Source organism: Acinonyx jubatus, chromosome A1 (genome assembly GCF_027475565.1).
Source record: "Acinonyx jubatus isolate Ajub_Pintada_27869175 chromosome A1, VMU_Ajub_asm_v1.0, whole genome shotgun sequence".
Taxonomy (NCBI): domain Eukaryota; kingdom Metazoa; phylum Chordata; class Mammalia; order Carnivora; family Felidae; genus Acinonyx; species Acinonyx jubatus.
This window is the reverse complement of record NC_069380.1, coordinates 120,780,008-120,800,915: the sequence shown is the minus strand read 5'-3', so window position 1 is coordinate 120,800,915 and position 20,908 is coordinate 120,780,008. Positions and strand designations below refer to the sequence as shown.

Genomic DNA, 20,908 nt, shown 5'->3' with positions numbered 1-20,908 from the left:
TATGCTATTTGCCTCATCCTCCATTAGTCAGATTGCTTTCACCAAACTTGTTATCTTTACCACCAATTTGCCTTCTTTTGCCTTTCCAGTAGAACTCTAGAATTGGGCTGGAAATCAGAACAGACCAGATCTGGAGTGCTTGGATGGCTCAGTTGGTTGAGCATCCTACTCAGCTCAGGTCATGATCTCGTGGTTCATGGGTTCGAGCCCTGCATCAGACTCTGTACTGACAGCTCAGAGCCTGGAGCTTGCTTTGGATTCTATGTCTCCTTCTCCCTCTTGCACTCTGTTTCTCTCTGTCTCTTTCTCTTTCTCTCTCTCAAAAATAAAAGTAAAACTTTCAAAAAATTAAAAAAAAATAGAAAAGACCAAATCTGACACAACTATTGCATCAGAAGCAAATTGTTTTTACGAGACCTCTAGGAATTTTGTCTGGAATAATCCAGGAGCCCTTGAATTCTTCTGTTGCAAGTTCACTGTGGAAAGAGTGGGGAATGATGATGGTAGGATCTCCATGTGTGAAATCCACAGAAAACTAATCCGTATTCATGTTGGACAAGGGGTCATGGTAACAGAAAAGGATAGGTGTGCAGAGGGGGAGTCAGACTCTCAGTTCTTTGCTTCAGAAGAAAGAGACCTGATTGCTTACAGCAAATGTAGAGAAATGAAGAGGCCTCTGTGGGCAAGGGGCAGAGCAATGCATGGTATCTAAGGGTCCAGAGGAACCTCAGAGGGCAGGATTTTAAGCCCAGAAAGGAGAGTCTTCTAGAAGGCACGTGCCAAAGAATACCTTACCTGTGCTAAGCTTGATGCTGGGGGACTGGCAGCCGCCTCCTGCATATGCATTTCTGATTGCACTGCTGTGAATCCATTCAGTAATGGGCCTGAAGTCATCACAGAATGGCAGGCCACCTCCTCCACTTAATGTAGGGGCTCATCTCTGGGACCCTCAGCAGACACATAAAGATGTGGAGAGTGGACAAGCTCTAAACAGTTCTCGTGGAGACCACGTCGGCAGCAAGATGCTGAGCACTCGTAGGTGGTCTGAAAGACAAAACTTGGATCCTTAAGTACAAAATATTAACAGGAGGTGTTGTGCCGAAGAGGAGAGCTATATAAGAAATTTGAGGAGAGTAACATTGCTCCTTTAAGTTTGTGGAAGTCAAGCTGGGGCCAGAGACACCCACGTTAGGAGGTCGGATGGTTCATAACACTGGTGTTCTTGTCATTGACATTCTCTTCTGTGTCTTTATATTAATCAGGCAAATAATACATACGTGCCTTCTTATTTGAAAGGATTCCAGCATTACGGAAGTAGACAAAGCAGGGGCACCTGGCTGGCTTAGTGAGTAGAACATGTGACTCTTGATCTTGGGGAGCTGTAGGTTTGAGCCCCATGTTGAGTGTAGAGATTACCTAAAAAATTTTTTTTAAATCTTTAAGGGGTGCCGGGGTGTCTCAGTCGGTTCAGTGTCTGACTCTTGGTTTCGGCTCAGGTCACAATCTGGCGGTCTGTGAGTTCAAGCCCAGTGTCAGGCTCTGTGCCGACAGCTCAGAGCCTGGAGCCTGCTTCGGATTCTGTGTCTTCCTCTCTCTCTCCACCCCTCCCCTGCTCATGTGCTCTCTCTCTTGCTCTCGCTCTCACTCTCAAAAATAAATAAACATTAAAAAAGTTTAAACTTAAAACAAATATATTTTTTTAAAAAGGCAGTAGACAAAGCACAGCATGAATCACCCTCTATCCCCACACTCATTCCACTTCCCTGCCCAGAGTTAGCACTGTGAATAGTCAAGAATGGCCCCCTTTGTATGTATTTTCATATATTTAAATATACATATGCACATGTACACTGGGAGAGGGGTTGTTTGCATAACTGAATGCATACTGCTTGTTCTGTTTACACTTTGTTTATTCTCCCACTCAGAGATCTATCTGAAAGATCTTTCCATGTCAGGACAGCTACACTGGCCTTGTTCTTTTTAATGGCTACATAGTGCCCTGTGGTATGACTGTATCATAGTTGATTTAGTAGTTCCCTTGTGGAAGGATGGAAAGTTATTTTTACTCTTTATATTACATACTATGCTGTGGTGACTCTCGATCTGTCTATATACTGTTTGTGTTCAAAGGTTCTCTTTTAATCTTCCTGACTTTACCATCTTTTTTTAAAATTTTATTTTTTTAAATTTCCATCCAAATTAGTTAGCATATAATGACTTTACCATCTTGAAAGCCAAAATGTTGGTTCCTATTCCTCAGCAAAGAATAAGCAAAGAAGGAATCTCTGGCCCTTCACTTCTTCTCTAGTAAACCTTGGGTAAGCCATGTAACCTTGTGAGCTTGAATTTCCTAATGTAGAAAATGGGAATAGCTGTCCTATCTACTTACATGTGCACAGCACTGTATATTCTATAACGATTTTGAATTTGAGTGTTAATAAAGAATAAGGTTGATTGGTGGCAGTTGTGGATGGCTTGCTATGTGCCAGGAACAAACTTGAAGTTTTATAGTATTTTTCTTGTTTAGTACTCAGAAGTCTATAAGTTGGTACTGTCCTTAGACCCCTTTAAGTAAAAAGTTGAAGCAGAATGAGATTATTGCTTGTCCAAGGTCACCCTCTAGTAAGTGGCAGAACAGAAGTCACTTCTGGGTCCATCATTGTGGCGTATGGATACACCTGTTTATAATTTTTTAATGGTTATTGATTTCTTTTGAGAGAGTGTGAGCCAAGGAGAGAGAGGGAGAGAGAGAATCCCAAGCAGCTCCATGCTCAGTGTGGAGCCCAAGGCAGGGCTTGATATCACGACTACAAGATCTTGACCTGAGCCAATATCAAGAGTCGGACACTCAACCAATTGAGCCACCCAGGCACCCCTGGACACACCTGTTTAAAACAGAAGTTATGATGTTGACACAGGGAAAGGTCATTCATTCTTCTAAAGAAATACTATTTTGAATCAGTACCAATACACAGGGTCCAATTATTATCAAGATTTTGAAAATAAACAGAGGGAACATTAGAAGCATCGTATGCAGTGATGTAGAATGCACATCAGAAGACCTGGGTGTTATTCCCAGTCCTGTTGTCATAATTAGTTACTTATACTCTGTGGGCTTCCATTTCCTAATCTCCTGAAGTGAGGCTGAAAATGGGGGAGGGGTGGCATGCTCCCCATAGATTTTTGTGGCTCTAAGTTTCTGTGATGCACTTTGTATTGACCCACGGTGTCATTTAGATCTCTTGAGTCTGTTGAGACATTGTGCTCAACAGTGTGGGGGACACAGGCTTAGGTTTTAAATGGCCCCGGAACTCCAGGCTTGGCTGTAGGAACTGATGGGTCAGATCATCCTTCTGGCAAGAAGTCTCTGGTGCAGCCAAGAGGTGGAGCCAGAAAGGGAAGCATGTCTTTGCCAAAAGCTGCTGCAGATGGAAGAGCCAGTCTGTCTGGGCAGCCCATGACTTTGAGAGGAGCCATTTGGCAACGTTGTTGGCAGGAGCTGCCTTGCAGCATGAATGCTGGAGACTGTCCTGGGCTGGAGTGAATCAGGGATGCAGCAAAGGTGGCTGGTGGAACAAATAACCATCTGGTGAGCAGGGCACTGCTCATCTTGCTGCACTGACAGAGAAGAGCGAGTGCCAATTGGTGAGGCTGGGCTCTCGGTGACGTGATCTGACAGGCACAATAAAATGGCTCCCCTGCTGTTGTACACCCCACGGAGGGGGTTAGGAATCCCATGTGAACCTGCTCTTTCAGAAATCAGGAAGGCTCCAATCTCTTTGACTGTCATAGGGAAGGAAAGTCATCATGTCAAACAAAGTTGACTTTCTGTATTTATCACCAGCTGCTATGGCTGGTTGTGCTGGTGAATATGGTGAAATAAAAGTTCTTGTTGTCAAGCTTCGTTCCATCTATTTGGCAGCGGATACTCTGTCCTTCTCAAAGCTTCGGCGTCTGTGCTGCGTTTGCCTCTCAGTTATACCAGGTGGCTGAGGGGGTAGAATCAGACCCCACGTGGCTCTGGAATCACCTCCAGCAGTACTGATTCTGTGGCCTTGGACGGGTCACTCTGTCTCTGATTATTTCTTTTACTTACAAAATATGGCAGTGGTTGAAGCAACATGCCCCTTGCTAGCATGCTATTATTTGTATGCGAGAATTAAATACAAAAGAATCCCTCTCTTACTCCATGTACTTGGGACCAATGGTTGATGATCAATTGGAAGAACTAAGGCAGAAAAAAAATTTTTTAGTGCTATTTTAAATTGCATTGCCTAATTTTGATAAAGAGTCTATTGAAGAATCAAGACTTCATCTTTGAATATGAGTCTGCTGACTGGGGCTTATATTTTTCTTAAACCACACCCAAAATTGCAAAGTCCCTGTCTGAGTTTGGTTTCCTTGAGGCTGAATGACGGTATACACCTGAGAAGCAATCTTAGCACAGATCCTTCTAGATTTTTATGATTGTCCCTCATCTCTTCTCTCTACCATATTTAATTTGACAATTCTGTCACTTTTTGAAAGCATCCGACTTAGTTTTCATACGAAATAATCCTTTTCTTCCTTTCCACACCGTTCCTTCCATCACCTTCCATGATATTTGATTAAATAACAACTGTAACTGACATCAAGAGATATGGGAACAAACAGAACTGACTTGGAGTAAACATGTATCTCAGCCAGAGGAAGCAGGAGTGTGCCTGTGTCCCAGGGATTAGCCTGCTAAGTGAGCTGTGTGTGTAGTGCATTTGAGTATAGAGCATAGAGGCCCGTTTTACAGAGTCAGCTGAAGGCCTTTTTCATCCAGTCTGTTAAAAGGGTCTCTGTTTTAATTATGGTGAGGAGGAAGAGCCACCATGGACTGAGTGCTTCCGGTATACCAAGAATTGAGTTAAGTATGCTATGTATGTTCTACATGATGTACTACATATTATGCATGTATGTATATATTGTGCACTATATTGATGTGTATATATATGTATGATACAGATACGTGCATATGTGTGTGTGTCTGGATCATTTAATCTTCAGAGAAAACCTCAGAAGTATGTACAATTAAAGCTTAATTGAGTGAGACTTTAGGTCCTTTTCACCATTTCCCAATCCCCATTTCCCAGTGCAGAGCCTGGCAAATATCACTCCTTAGATGATTACTAAGGAATTACAGGGATAGGCTCCTATTCCACTGACAGTGAAACTGGGGCTTAGAATATTTGTGTGATCTCCCCAGGGTCAGTCGGCAAACTCAGGATTTAAAATGATGGTGTGTCTGACACAAAAATGTACGTTCTTAAGAACAAATATAGAGATATTACAATAACCTATTTTTATAAAACTCTCAGACATATGCTTTAGGTTAGAATAAACATCTAATAGGATAGTAATTTGGTATCATCTCCACTTTGCACAAGTATATAGGTATTCTAGAACAGGAGTTGATAAACTTTCCTATAAAGAGCCAGTTAATAAACATTTTAGGTTTTGCCAACCATACAGTCTATGTCCCAGCTACTCAGCTCTGCCATTGCTGCTCATGGACATGGCTTTATTGTAGCAAAACTTGATTTACAAATTCAGGTGGTAGCCCATGCCTGGTAGTTTGCTGACCGCCCATTCTAAAGACAAAATTTGGAACCCATGAGAAATTAAAAAAACGTTGGTCTTCCAAGTCATTGGTGGCAGTAAGTGCTAGACAGAAGCTTTCCTGAATAGGAATGGCTTATGGTCAAAGCGGGGACTTGGTGGGATTCTGACAGGTGATGAGGAATGGCAAAGGCTGTCCTCATGGAGAAGGAGGTCTTGCATGACATTAGGCAAAAGTACGTGAGGAAAATGGCATGTTGTCTGAGGACATGAGCTAGAGGCTAGACACATAACAGACTGTTTAATAGCCCATTAGGATCCCTGCACATAACCACAACTCTTTTAGTGGTGTCCCACAGAGTTCATGCCGTAGTCATTTAAAAAAAAATATTTATTATTGATGCACCTGGGTGGCTGGTCAGTTAAGCATCTGACTTAAGCTCAGGTCATGACCTCACGGTTCTTGAGTTCAGTCCCCACTTCTGGCTCTGTGCTGACAGCTCAGAGCCTGGAGCCTGCTTCAGATTCTGTGTCTCCCTCTATCTGCCCTTCCCCCACTCATGTTCTGTCCCTCTTTCAAAAATAAACATTAAAAAATAAAAATATTATATACTAGGTACCATGCTAAAAATAGGAAAACAATAAAAAAACAAAGACCCTACCCTCATAGAACTTACATTCTGTTGGGGAGATATCCATGAAATAAACACAAATATAAGAATATGAATATAAATCTATTAAATACTATGTAGAAAAAGTAAAAAGGCTGTGGGAACAAAATATATGCTCACTGATGAAAACATGAACTATAAAGAAAAGTGTAATAAAGAAAACCGAATTTACCTCTAGCTCCAAACATAATCATTACAAATATTTTCAGTGTATTCTCTTCCAGGCTCTGTATGTGTGTGTGTGTGTGTGTGTGTGTGTGTGTGTGTGTGTGTGTGTCAGAGAAAAGAGAAAGGGATGGATTAATACTGGAATTATATGTAAAATGGTATCCTATCTGTTGTTTTGTTTTGGTTCCAAATAATACTGTGAGCATTCTTCCATAACATCGTATAGTTGAAACAGAATTCTGCCATTCACCTAATACTTGAAGTGTAGATTATTTCCAATATTTTGCTGTAATAATTGTGTGATAAATAATTGCATGAATCGAAATCATCCCTAGTTATTTTCTTAGGACAAGTTTCTAGAGTCCAGATTGCTGGGTTAAATGGTACACATAAATAAGTTTCTTGATAGGAACAATTAGGTTTCTAGATAGTATTAATAAAATGCTTTCTATAAAACTTGACCAAGGAAGACCTTTGCAGTTGCTGTGGCCCCTCGCACCATGTTTTGGTCTATATTTTGCCTCTGCCTCACATTGTCACAGTTTTCCAAAGGGAATTTGTGCAGGTGAAGATTAGAAAAAAATTGATAAAGATAGAACCATTGAACTTTAATTTTCTCCTTTGCCCTTGTCCTTCCCCAAAGCCCAAGTACTTTTACCCATTCTGAGAAGGGAGGCAATCTCAATTCTCAGCCACTGCCATTAAATACATGGGTGAGTAGCTCGTTCCCTGGGATTTAGTTGCCCACCTATATTAACTAAAATGACATTCATGGTTCCAGGGCATCAGTTGTAGGTAAGTATATGGAACCTGGTGACCCAGAAATGTTAATTTTCCTCAAACTGATAAGTAGGTGACTTCAAAGAAAGAGTGACCTACTATGACAACTAGCATGGTTGTTTAATGAGCTGGCCTCTCCTGGGGTTCAAATTTGTCATTTCTGAAAGCTGTGCTACCTTTTTTCCCTGTTAACACCGTGTGTGGTTGAGTGCAACTTGAACTCAGATAAATATGAAGAAACTAAACTTTATCATTGGCTTAAGACTTGCAGACATCTCTAGTTTTCCTCCAAAAGTTCGGTGCATGATTTGATGGAATTGAAAAGTATAAATCTTAGAAACTACCAGTGGGATTTGATTTTTAGTGAGTGATTTTAGTCCCTTGTCAAAATATATGGGCTGTCTGCATTTCAGCAGTCACTGGAGATTATAGGTAGGAGTTGATTTGAGGTCTCAATCCATTTTGTTTGGAATTTGGGCATTTTTCTCCCTGTGAAGTATCTTGGGGTAGCGAACTGGAAATATTAAGTTCTTTGGAACGTTTTTTTTTTTTAATTTAAAATTTTTACAAAGTTTAAAGGATATATGGCTGGGTGGGTGGATGGATGGTCAGTTAAATGGATAAAGATTTGTGATAGTCAATAGGGTATCCAGTTGCTTCCTCAGAGGACTAAGTATTCAAGCATCTTCTAGAAACATGAAGTTTCAATAATAGTTTGGGATTGTAATGTTAAAGTCTACCTCTCCTCTTCTTTCTCTTCTGTCTGGGAAGCTAGGGCAGGTGGGATGGGGTGAGAGAGTGAGTATTGATTAGGGCAACACAGATCCATGTGAGGATGCTTCCAGGAATTCATCACTGGCACTAATTAAAAAAAAAAAAGAAAAAGAAAAAGAAATAGGACGGGGGCGGGAGGGAAATGGAGAAGAGCTGCCCTGAAACCCTGAGCCAACAGAAAAGACTGGGACAGTTCAGTGCTTCCGGCTGACATCTCTTACAGTGACCAATATCTAATCCCATCCCAGTTCTGTAGGATTAGCTGGATGAAACTATCATACTATGCTTTGAAAATCAGAGCTCTCTGGTCACTTGATAGGATGTAGGGGGAAGATTTTTGGTGCAGTGCCATGTGTGAATGAGGTGTATTTCCCTATAGGTTCTGTGACCCCTTTCAGGGTCAGAGATCAAAGACTTGCTGAGGTCTCCCCAGGACCTAAAGAACTCTGTGCACTGTGGTGAAAAAAAAACCCAAAAGCAGTCTGATTATCATACTGTGCTTCTGCTGCCAACATGCTTACTCAGTCCCTAAGCTTCCTCAGCACAATTTGAGATGGAAATTTTCTGATCAGAATTTTTCCTATAAGTCTTAGAAACTTGGATTTAAGCCCGTTATGTGGGCTAGGTTTTTTCTTTTTCCAGTTATTTGACAAGCAGGTTGCTTTTGGATCACTCATTTGGATGGCCTTGATCTAGACATTGGTACGTGCTGAAAAGGCAAAACACTATTTTCCTACTTGTGCTTGGCCCTTTAAGAAGATTGGGCCATTGACCATTTTCTCCTGTGCTGTAAACCTTACTGTTTCCTGCCTGTCCCCTCATCTCCCAGCTCGCCTCCTAACTGATGTCCAAACCAACCATACAGGCTTGTGCTGCATCCTCAGTGCCCCCAGGCCATCCCTGCTCCCTGCTTCTGTATGCACCATTTCCCTTTTACTGGGACCTACATGGCCTGCTTTGAATCTTCATTTTCCTATGAATTTCTTTCTCAATTCCATGAGTGTTTAAATCATAACAACAGTTCTGTGATAGGTAGGTATTACCCCATTTCATGAATGTGGACACCAAAATCCAAGTTCAGGTAGCCCGCCAGAAAGAAGGAGGCCTGCACATTTTCTCTCCAGCTAGAAAGAAACTCCTGGAAGACATTCCTCACACCTTTACTTCCTTAGTTTATTCTATAGAGGACAGTGCAGTGCTTTGCACACAGGCACTTAGTAAGTGGTTTTGAACTTGATTTGAGTAGGAGAATAGATTGGTAATGTCTCTGTACTTAGGACAGCAGCCAGGTACATATTCTTTACTCAGGAGCTTAAACTTACAGCTCTATCCAGACATGTTCAAGCTAGATTCTCCTACCCCCAACTGGAATTTAAAGATGTGCTATATTGCAGCCACTTGGAAATTATACCAGCTAATTAAGAGCATAGCCTATTCTTTCATTCATTTGTTTGTTTATGTGTTTGTTTTTTTATTTTACTCTTTAACCCTTCAGGTATTGATTGAGCAAATGAAACCTCATTCATGCTATCCAAGTTGGTATATGATGATATAACTGTGAAAAAATATATAAAAGTTTATTAACATCGGGTTATAAGGGGAGGAGAGAAAAAATAAATACATAAATACATAAATAGGACTATTACAAAATTGAAGGTAGCCACATCCATGATAAAAGGAGCATGTATAATATGATTCCTTTTCCATAAACTTCTGTGTGTTTACATAAAGAATTCCACGGAAAGAATGGCTAGTAGATTATTAATAATGGTTATCTCAGGCTGATGAAATCTTAATTCTTAATATTTATATTTTCTAATGTATGACAGTTTCAATATGTATAAACATTGTTTACACAATAGAAACAATAAAGCTGTCATTATGGTGAAAAACAATTCATAGAGTATCTATTGGGTGCAAAGAACAAGACTGTGGGTATCAGTATAATAAATACCCACCTGAGTTCTTCCTTTTACTTTGAAGTAAAATTAATAATTCTTCAGTTGAAAATCACTGTGAACCCTGGAAGAGTAGTGATAAGTGAAGACTAGTAACAGTCAAATTCTGTAATAAGAATTCCATTCAAGTTCTCTTACCTATAGGTCTGTGTGAAAGACCTTTGGCAATGGAATTGGTCCTTAGGTTCAGAGCCACTGTGGTCTTGTGGTCCTGTGTCTAGGTTGAAATAGTAAAGGTAAGATGATCTCTCTGACCTCAGCCAATCGTTTCATAAGGGGGCTAGGAAAGGCTCTGGATGAGTCCGTGAAAATCTGCTGCAATTATGGAAAAGCCATCTTAGAAAAAATGTCCTAGAGCCTGCAGGTCAGAGCCAGCCCCTCTGCACATGAAAGATCTTGCAATCTGTGTTTATTGACACAGAAATTGGTTTTAATTATCCTGAAGGAATTCCTGGCATGTTTTTCCAAAGGCAGTCTTTAAATGCTTAATCAGTGGATTTCTGACAACCAGACCCTACTGGAGAGGTCTGCATATGGCGGCAGTTAGTCAAGTGTAGTATATTGCAGTGTGGCTGCTAGTGATGGATTATAGGTATGTTTAGTCAGAGAAATGTAGGCCTGAAAATACCAACATCCACCCATGAAATGACGCTGGCTTTGGAAAGTATGGTATGTTTTATGTCTGAGAAGCCTCGGTTTCCTTCCCAGCCATTGATATGGTCTAAGCAACCTCCATAACCTCTGTTTTTGGTGTCCTGAAAGTAAATTGCTCTAGAGCCGGAGTTTAGGCAATCAGTCAGCTTCACAGCCCCACAACTAGTGACTTGAAAGGAGGAACATGCCTTCCCAAGTATGGATCCAAGGAAAATATACATTCCTAATCTTTGCTTTGGCTTTACCCATTTGTGTTGACCTACAAAATATTTTAAGAAAAGAACTGTAAAAGGAAACGGAGCATGATGGTGTCACATCACAAAGCCATTTTAATCTTTCTGATACCTTGAGGGGAAACCAGGGTCCAAGATAAACATAAAAGCACCAAAGGAATTGTTTCTTTTTCACCTCTTTGCTTTTGCATCTCTAGGTTGAATCCTCCCACTAAGAGTATAAAAATAGTCAATAGTGTTGCATACTATCTTTGATTCATGTCTCCACGTGTAACTCCAGATGGAATCTCCTTTTTTTCTCCTTGCTTAAAAATGTCCTTCACACTATCCCCTTTCACTGCTGTTTCAACTAATAGACATAGAGGCCAAATTCTACTCTCTCATGTAGACATGCAAAAGAGATTAAGTCAGCACCTTGAAATTGGAATAGGAACTCAAAGGCATCTTTGGCAAGATACATTGAGCCACCCTTTGAGCTGCTGAGAGTGTCTCTGTCCTGTGTGTAGTGACATAATGGTTTGGTGGTGATCCTTTTTGCTTGCACAGGAAGGTTTCTCAGGCTATTTCATGCTGACCTTCACTGATCTGGAGATTTGCCAAGCTTATAGGGAAGTAAGGCCAATGGAAACGAATCCCTCTTAACCATCACAACAACTGAGCAAACAGTTCCACAGATGTCCTTGGTACAGCTGATGACTATCATGTTTAAATAGTCCCTCTTCCTCTTGTCTTTTAATTTAGTCTGTAAACTAACTTGGGTTAGCCAGGCTGATAGGTTAGTGGCCAAATTTTAGTCAAGGAAAGAGTTGCATAAAATAGTAATGCCATCTTACACCTGTGAAGGGGCTTTGTATTTCTACAAAAGGATTTTCACAGCTCTTGTTCACTCTGCACAGAAAAATTGGAGAATGAGTTTATTTCTCATTTCCTCAGTACAAAAACTGAAATTTAGTGGAATTAACTTGCCCATGATCACATACCTGGTGTGTGGTGGAGACAAAATGGAAGTGCAGAGATTCTGATCCCTGAAACAGAGCTTTTCCCATGATGTTACAACACTAAATCAACTTCCACTGAACTCCCAACTGGATGAAATTTTGCATTCTTGGGAAAAAGTGTTCATTGTTGCTGATTCTCTCTTCAAGATGTTGGCCACCTACATCCTTAGCGCAAGGTTCTTTGGGGGAGCAACTTGGTATGTCATTGGGTGTGGGGTTTGTCTCATTTCCTTTTTTAAAAAAGTTTTTTTTTTTTATTTTGAGAGAATGGGGGAAAGGCAGAAAGAGAAGGAGACAGAAAATCCCATGCAGGCTCCACACTGTCAGTGCAGAGCCCAATGTGGGGGGAGAACCCATGAACTGTGAGATCATGACCTGAGCTGAAATCAAGAGTTGGACCCTTAACAAACTGAGCCACTCAGGCACCCTGGGTATGTCTCATTTCTAAGGTCATTCATTGTTACTATTCCAAATGGAAGGGTGTTGAGGCCACTCTCTTCCTTGGAAGCCCCAGAGAGCTGGAGTTTGTGTGTCTAAAGATGTGGAGAAGGCAGTAGACTTAATTTTGTTTCAATACTGCATACTACACCCAAATATATAACTCTTGAATATCTGCCATTTAGAGCAAGTGAGAAAATAGGTAAGAAAGAATGGATGAATTATCACTAACACCATTCTTATCCCTGGAAACATAAGGGTAGTGAAGCTTCATTTACAGAGTGATTTTTTACATGCTTATGTGTACTTCTTTTGCTTCATTTCCATTTAAATATGTGAACAATGAATTCTTTATTAAGATGGGCTTATTACTTAAGTCCTTGAACCATAATTGCCCATATGGAAAATTGGGATAGTACTAGTAACTACCTTCTATGGTTGTTAAAAGGATTAGTGAAATGGTACAGTGGTTAGTTCAGTACCTGGCATAGATTAAACATTGAGTAAGTGGTTGTTTGGCTCTCTTGAGTATTTCTAGAAGCCCTAACTGGTCATAAGTATTATTTGCACTGTACCATACATTCTTTCTCTTTCCAAATCCCTAGAGTTTAGGCTTATACTAAAAATTGTACTTAACCAGTGGAGAACACTGACTCTGGAAACCACTAGGTTTGTATTCTGGCTCCATCACTTGCCAGCTCTGTGACCTTGGGCACGTGGTTTATCCTTCCTAAGCACAGTTGCCTCCTCTATAAAATACAGATAACAATGCTTAATTTCCCAAGGTTGGTGTGAGTATTAAATATGACAGTGTATGTGATGTACTCAGGATAATTCCAGGAGCATAGTGTGCAGTAACTGCTAAATAATGTTAGGTTGTATTTACATTAATATTAGTTCATTCATCTATATCCTAAAACAGAATCATTACTGTCACAAGGTGGTTGTTTTCATTACAAAACAGTGGAGGAAATAACACTCTAACCTTAATCTTTGATCCAGTACCAGATCTGGATGGTGGTGATTTATCTCTTTTAAATAATAAATATAATCTCATATAATAATATATGGAACCCTGTGAGAGTCTAAGCCAAACTGCTGCTCTTTTCTGAACATGAAATAAAACACTGGGAAATGAAAACCCATTATCTACTCTATGTACCATCAATAGGATGGTTTTTAAAGGTAATAGCATTGAGATATTAAAAAAGTAATGATAATAAGTTAATTATAAATTTCTCTTTCTATATTAGTGGTATTCTGAAGCTTCTTTTTAAGGCTTAATTTTGTTGTTTTTTTTAAAAATCTTGTAGCTTTATTTTAGAACTTCTTCTTGTATTGTCTTATTCATAGATTCTCTTGGAGAGAAGGGAGGCTCTTCTAACCAGTGACACCAACCTGTTCCTGTTGGTGAATACGTCCAGTTGCTTAAAAGTTATGTGTACCAGAGCAGTCTTTTTTTTTAACCCATTGCTTTTAGCCCTACACTGTGAACCTTTGTATCCTAGTGTACATTATCCCTCTTGAAGTACATGAAGGCTACTCCCCTAACACCGCCCCAGTCTCCTCAAAACTCCTTATATGCCTTCTGCCTTCTGTTTTCAACTTGAATGTTTATTAGAATCACCTGAAGTGTCTGTTAATTGCATATTGCTAGGCTCCTCCCAGAGTTTCTAAATAAATAATACTGGGAAAGAGCCAAAAAATTTGCTTTCTACTGGTGGCCCAGCTAGAGCCACTGCTGCTGGTTGAAAGAAAGCAACTCTTTGAGAACCCCAGGTCTGCAAAACCCAAAGACAGCCCACTTCCAGGTGAGAAGGCTGAAGCATAGAGAGTTTTTATAGTGTGGCTATGTTACCATATTAGCCTTGGTTTTGACATACGAGGAGTAACCTCAAAGAGGCTATAGTGGGGGCTTGGGGAGTGTGTAATGCACCTGTATATAACCAAAAATTGAAGCATCACTACCTCCTGGAGTCTGGATCTGAACCCCCTGTTTGTCACAGGAGCCAAGGGAGAACCCAAGACAGAGAATAGTGGCACAATAATGAAGCATGAACTATCCAGATGAAAGCACCTATGGAAATAAAGGTATTAGTATTACTATTTATACCTACTGTTCTTAATAAAATAGCAACATGGAAGTGTCGAACAGTTCCATTTGCTTAAAAGTGGTTCTGGGGGCTCAAATCAGTTCCTTCACATATTAAAAAGAAAGTATAGATAGTAAGCACTGTTGGACTTACTGTTTTAAGAACTAAGAACATGTTTTGATGAAATGTGTTGTTCGTACACAGCAATAACAAGTAATGACTGGTTATAAAATTACCAGGAAAGAGGTGTGGCTCTGTATGAATGGACCCTGCTGTATAAGATGCTAATAGTGTATGTAGAGCAAGCTAGAGAACCAGACAGATACATTAACTGCTCTAACAGAGAAAAATGGTTGGGTCAGTAGGTGAAGAAAGAGACAAGAGCTTCTTAGTTTGTGTATAATGAAGAATGAATGGCCTTACTAAATGATCATTTTTAAAAAAAAAATTTATTGTTTATTTATTTTTGAGAGAGAGGCAGAGAATTAGCAGGGGAGGGACAGAGAAAGAAAGGGAGACCCAGAATCCAAAGCAGGCTCCAGGCTCTGAGCTGTCAGCACAGAGCCCGACACGGGGCTTGAACCCACCAGGAGATCATGACCTGAGCTGAAGTCAGATGCTTAACTGCCTGAGCCACCCACGCGCCCCCTAAATAATAATTTTGAATTAGAAGGGAAATCTAGACATGACAATTTGGGAAATACAGGTAACTTCTTACCTGTATTAAATGCTTGAAGGTCCTATTAGTATAAGTAGGAGTCATCCCACATGATTGGGATGAAGTAGCAGGAAGGCTTTTCTGCTAGCTTTGTTTTATTCATTTCTTGAAACTATGTGGTGAGACTATTGAGCTTTACGTCCTCCTCATTTGACTGTGTTTCAGGGCCCTGGCCAATAACATTTTACATAAGAACTCTAACTGTTACTGAAAAAAAAGAATCATCAGAATTCTCTCTTGAGGTGGAGTTTGTAACAGAGATAGATAACAACTGTGAGTCAGATTGAAGAGTAAGACCTTTAAGAAATGGTATGGGGAAAGAAGAGTTTCCAGATAAACATTTACTCTAGGAAAATGAAATGAAAAATGTGGTCAAAGACTTAAAGAGAGGGGCGCCTGTGTGGCTCACTTGGTTGAGTGTTCGACTTTGGCTCAGACTATGACCTTGCGATTTGTGGGTTTGAACTCCACATAGGGCTCTTTGCTGACAGCTCAGAGCCTGGAGCCTGCTTTGGATTCTGTGTCTCCCTCTCCCTCTGTCCCTCCGCTGCTTGCACTCTCTGTCTCTCAACAATAAATAAACGTCAAAAAAAAAAAAAAAAGACTTAAAGGGAGAAAAAAAATAAGGAGCAGATGTGTGTGTGTATTTATATATGTATATACGTTTATGTATATTCTCCGTCGGCTTATAGATAAGGGTCAGGCTTTGGTGTCCCAAGGGAATCATGCAGCCTTCGTGTTACCCTATATAGACTCTGGACAGGTTCTTAATGTGCTTTTTTATATAAGAGAAGAGGCTTTGTTTTCATATAATACCTTGGGGTGTTTGTGATCGGAGGTGGGGTTGAACTCTTTCCTTGCTAAAGAAAGATTCTCCACTTTTCTGTCTGACCTATTTTAATAAACAGTTTATATCTGTTGTAATTTCAGTGTGCCTTTCTTACATTCCTGGTTACATACATAGCAACCAGGTAACCTTTTCAGTATGTTCTGATATGGTTTTGACCTGCGGTCTGAGTTTCATTGGATTTGGCCTCAGTTGCTGCTTTAATGAAATAAGACTAGACGGACTTCAAATGGGTTTCCCTGGAGCTGTCAACCTTGATGCCCTCCTTGCCTCCTCCAAGAGGGAAGGGAGGGGAGGGATTGAAATATTTGTGGTTTGGTCATGTTTTTCTGACCTGTGTCGTATCAGCTTAAAATTTCCAAAAGCACAAGAGCAGCAAGTGGGAAAGAGACAGTTCATAGTCAGAATTTAAAGAGCTTGTTGGGGGGGTGCCTGGGTGGCTCAGTTGGTTTGGTGTCCAGCTTCGGCCCAGGTCATGATCTTGCGGTTTGTGGGTTCGAGCCCCGCGTCGGTCTCTGTGCTGACAGCTCAGAGCCTGGAGCCTGCTTCGGATTCTGTATCTCCCTGTCTCTCTGCCCCCACACACCTCACACTCTGTCTCTCTTTCCTTCAAAAATAAATAAACATAAAAAATAAATTTAAAGAGCTTGTTGGGAGAGACACTACTTTTCACCGCACCTCATCAAGTCCAACTGTTTCTGAAAAATCCTTTCGAAGTACAAAGGCAATGCCCTTTTCCAAATGCTGAGGGACTGTGGCTAAGCCTTGTTCATAGCTCTGTGATTGAGTGTGAGGTATAAAATGAATGAATGTGCTTGTGTTAACATAATTGTAAGCATCACTTCAAGGGTTTTTTTTTTTCCACAAGTTCAGCTACTTTCTTCAGAAATGGAATCCATTAAATTTCAGTTAAGGTTGCCTTGAGTTTTCATCATGAGGCTAAGGTTATTTAACAGCAGTGTAAGGGCATAAAGCCATCTACGACTATCTCTGACTTCCTAAACGGTGCTCCACTGGGAAACAATATTGTTGTATGTAGCAGCAGAGTCGTTTGAAAGGAGGCTACCATATAACCTTTCATGATTAAGTATTTATTGAGCACTTAGGTGCCCGGGGCTGAACTCTGCATTGGGATACAGAGGGGTAGTACACACACCTGGACTCTTCCCTTCAGGAACTCACAGACCAGTAGAGACACAGGACAACAAGTAAATACAATGCAGTATGAGACATCCTGTGATGGGGACGTACAAGGGACTGTGAGATGATGTAAGAGGACTCAGTGGAGAGCTCATGAAGAAAGACATGGTCTGTTGAGGCCTGGAGGCTGAGGAGAGGGAGTCAGATGATATGAGGAAGAATGAAAAGTGTTCCATGTAGGGACAGTGGTGTGACCAGAAGATAACAGGTTCATCCTACCTGAGTTACTTAGCAGTTGGGTGACTTCAGGGAAAAGTCCATCTTGACATATGATATTTGTCTTTCTCTGACTAATTTCGCTTAGCGTAATACACTCTAGCTTCATCCATGTTGTTGCAAATGTCATGATTTCATTCTTTTTGATCACCGATTAATACTGCATTGTATATATATACCACATCTTCTTTATCCATTTATCTGTTGATGGACATTTGGACTCTTTCCATACTTTGGCTATTGTTGATAGTGCTGCTATAAACAATGGGGTGCATGTGCCCCTCTGAAACAGCATACCTGTATCTCTTGGATAAATACCTAGTAGTGCAATTTCTGGGTCGTAGGGTAGTTCTATTTTTAATTTTTTGAGGAACCTGCATACTGTTTTCCGGAGTGGCTGCACCAGTTTGCATTTCCACCAGCAGTGCAAAAGGATTCCTCTTTCTCCGCATCCTTGGCAACATCTGTGGTTGCCTGAGTTGTTAATTTCAGCCATTCTGAATGAGGTGGTATCTCATTGTGGTTTGGATAACTCATTTGAAAGACCTTTTTAAACTGCATAGGATGCTAGAGTGTCCTTGTACATGTTGAGCTGAAGCATGAGTCATGTGCTCGGTAGTGAGCCTAGAATAAAAAATAAAAATGGCTTCGGCAGCGTATGGCTGCCATCGCTTGCCTTGTTAGCAACTCCTCTCATTCTATGGCCTTTGCACATTCATAGCCAAACATGGCCTTCCCTGGGGGACATTTTTTGAAGCAACAAAACAGTAGATAAAATGGACCATGGATTTGCTCCCAAATAGCAATTGGTATGTTAGAAAGTCCTCAGATGTTTCTGAGATTGTTCATCTCTGTTAATCACTTCATGCCCCTCCGTGACTGCTTAACACAAGATGAAGTGGAGGGTTGGCAGTGATCCAGTTCAAGTGTCTTGGCTTTTCGTATGGATAATCCAAAGCCTCAAGTGGACTTTTTAAAATTCTGGACCACCTAGTTGATGTGTGAGTGGATGTACTATATGCATATATATATGTCCACTTCCATACAATGCATGTAATGTATTAATAAACCTTCATTTCATTGCATTAATAACTCATATGATAAAAAGAATATATATGTGTGTGTGTGTGTGTGTGTGTATTCTCTACCCTGCCTCCCCTTTTTTTGCCATATAGATTCTGTTCCTGTCCCTTGATATTTCTGACAATCCCCAATGTGCTCCTTGCTCTTACCTGCACTCTAATCAGCCACTGTGCTATGAATTTAGGACTGCCTGTACTGGTACCACACAAACAGGGTTGTGTTGCTGGCCAGTACAACATTAGCTGTCATTGAGAATAATTGAAAATGTTCAGAGAGGTGGTTGCTTACTCTTTGGGCCCAAAGAGCCTGTCTGCTCTACAAAGGGAATGGCTAGTTCAACAGTGAACCAAAATAATGAATTCTTCTGCATCACAGTTCAATTGCAGAGGCTAATTGTTAGTTTGTTTTTAGTCCCACTTGAGGCCTGATAACGGGGTTTCCCTTTGGAAGCTTGATTGAGCTGGTGTGCGAGGCAAGACTGTAATTCAGATATACCAGTGAAACGCAAACAGTTCTGTGTATTAATGGTCACTAATGACCTGTAATGAAGCTATGATTTGTTAGGTTAAAAACAAAGATGCAATTAGTTTATTTGTTCAGGAGTGTAAACAGAAGAATTTATCAATCTGCTGATTGTTCTTCTCCATTGAAGACAATAGGCTACAGCATTAGTCTTGAGCGGTGGCTCCTCAGAGCTGCCATTTGTCTGTTCTGAGATTCTCCCAGCTTCCTGACCAACCACTTATGAGTCCAGGGCCTTGGTCAAAAGGAAATGAAAGGGATACTGTTCTTGGGGTCCTTTCTCTGTGGCTTTTCCTCTTGATAAGCCAACCACTTCAATATTAGCTTTTATCTTTCCTCTCCACTATGGTCCCATGCTTCAACTAGCTAATTTTCTCAAAGTGTCATCCTTCATCCAGCAATATTTAACCCATAGTTATTGAGGACCAGTTATGCTGCCAACACTGTCCTAGGTCTCAAGGCTTATAATCCTTATGAAGAGAGTCTTGATTCAGTCTGTGTCAACTTTACTATCTCTCCATCCATGTCTTTAAGATTTCTGTGCCACTAACTACTTCTTGAATTACTTATCACTAAAACCAAATGAAAAATCTCTTGCCATGAAATAGATGCTCTGTTGAGATATACATCTTAGAGGATAAGACACTCTGATCTTTTGGGGTACATCAAAACTGGCAGTAGAGATTTTGGAGGAGTATAGCGACTCCTCAGAAAAGATACACCTTGTGTTTTCCCTAGTCATTTATTTAAATAGAGGGAGTGAATACATTTAAATCCTTATGGGATACCGTGACGTTAAAACGTAGAATCCTCTGATCACTCGTCAGGTGAAAACTCTGTGATCTACTTGATATCACAGAGCAGTAATGATGTAGGTTACCCCGATGAGACATTTGGATTGTTTAAGATCATGCTGAAACAGTGGAAATTATGTCACTCACATATAACATGACTTCTTCCTTATCAGCATCACACTAATCTGAAATGACTATCAATCTGTGTTGGCTGTCTCCTTCCACTTGGGGCAAGCACCTTGGGTCTCTTGCTCAGTTGGGTCTAACACAGTGACTGGCATGTAATAAATATGCTCAGTAAATATTTGTTGAGTGAAAAACAGACACAATGATTAGAGTTTGAAAACCAATGGTAGCATTTGGAATATTGTGAGATAAAACAAAATTACTTGATAAAAATAATCTTAAGTATTAGTATTAGTAGATAATAAGCGCCATAGCTGACCTTTTCTGGGCAGGGTTGTTTTTTCACATCCTGTTAATGTCCACTTCCATACAATGCATGTAATGTATTAATAAACATTCATTTCATTGCATTAATAACTCTTATGATAAAAAGGACCTCCTGTTTTTGTAGAAGCTACTAAAGCCTAGCAGAGTGTATTTCCTATACTCATCACAAGGGTGACCCACCAAATTTCTGCTGTGAAATGACATATTCTTCAGAGTCTAAAGAGGAGCCTTAATGTTCAGGAAAGCCTTAGCAGTAGCATGGGTGAATGCACTGGTCACTTTTCATTTGTTGATTCAGTGCATACTTTATTGGGCCCTTAGTATGTGCCAGGAATGGGGTTAGGTGCCAGGGATATGGAGTAAGAGCCCCTCTGGGGAAATACATTAATCAAGAATAATAAAGATGATTAGACAGTTGTAGCTGTGACAGGCACTGTAAAGGAAGAGTTTGTGGTGCTGGGAGAGTGTGTAAAAGGCTTTTGGACCCAGACAGGGAAAGCTTCCCTGGTGAAGGGGTGATAGAACTAAATCCTAATGCCACAGTCGCAGTTGGCTGTGGAGTGATGACGCTGGTAGAGAGAACTACATGGACAAGGGCCCTATAGCAGTAGCACAGAGAGAGTGTGTGTCCAGGCAAGTGAATGATGCCCATGTGGCTTGAGTTCCCACAGGACTGGCATTAGAAGACGTATCTTGCAGAGAGCCTTGAAGGAGTAAGAGGA

The 20,908-nt window shown here is 40.6% G+C and overlaps 1 protein-coding gene across 13 annotated transcripts in view; it reads left to right on the top strand.

Moving 5' to 3' along the window:
• Positions 1 to 20,908, top strand: part of PPP2R2B (protein phosphatase 2 regulatory subunit Bbeta) — a 507,195-nt gene that overhangs the window by 244,847 nt on the left and 241,440 nt on the right. For 4 of the 13 annotated variants that reach the window (XM_027042197.2, XM_053222772.1, XM_053222767.1 and 1 more), the window contains one exon: positions 14,267 to 14,351. The exons of the other annotated variants lie outside the window; for them this stretch is intronic. In XM_027042197.2, the coding sequence (XP_026897998.1) occupies positions 14,315 to 14,351 (37 nt within the window). In that variant the 5' untranslated portion in view covers positions 14,267 to 14,314. The remainder of the gene's footprint in view (positions 1 to 14,266; positions 14,352 to 20,908) is intronic. 13 annotated transcript variants of the gene reach the window in all.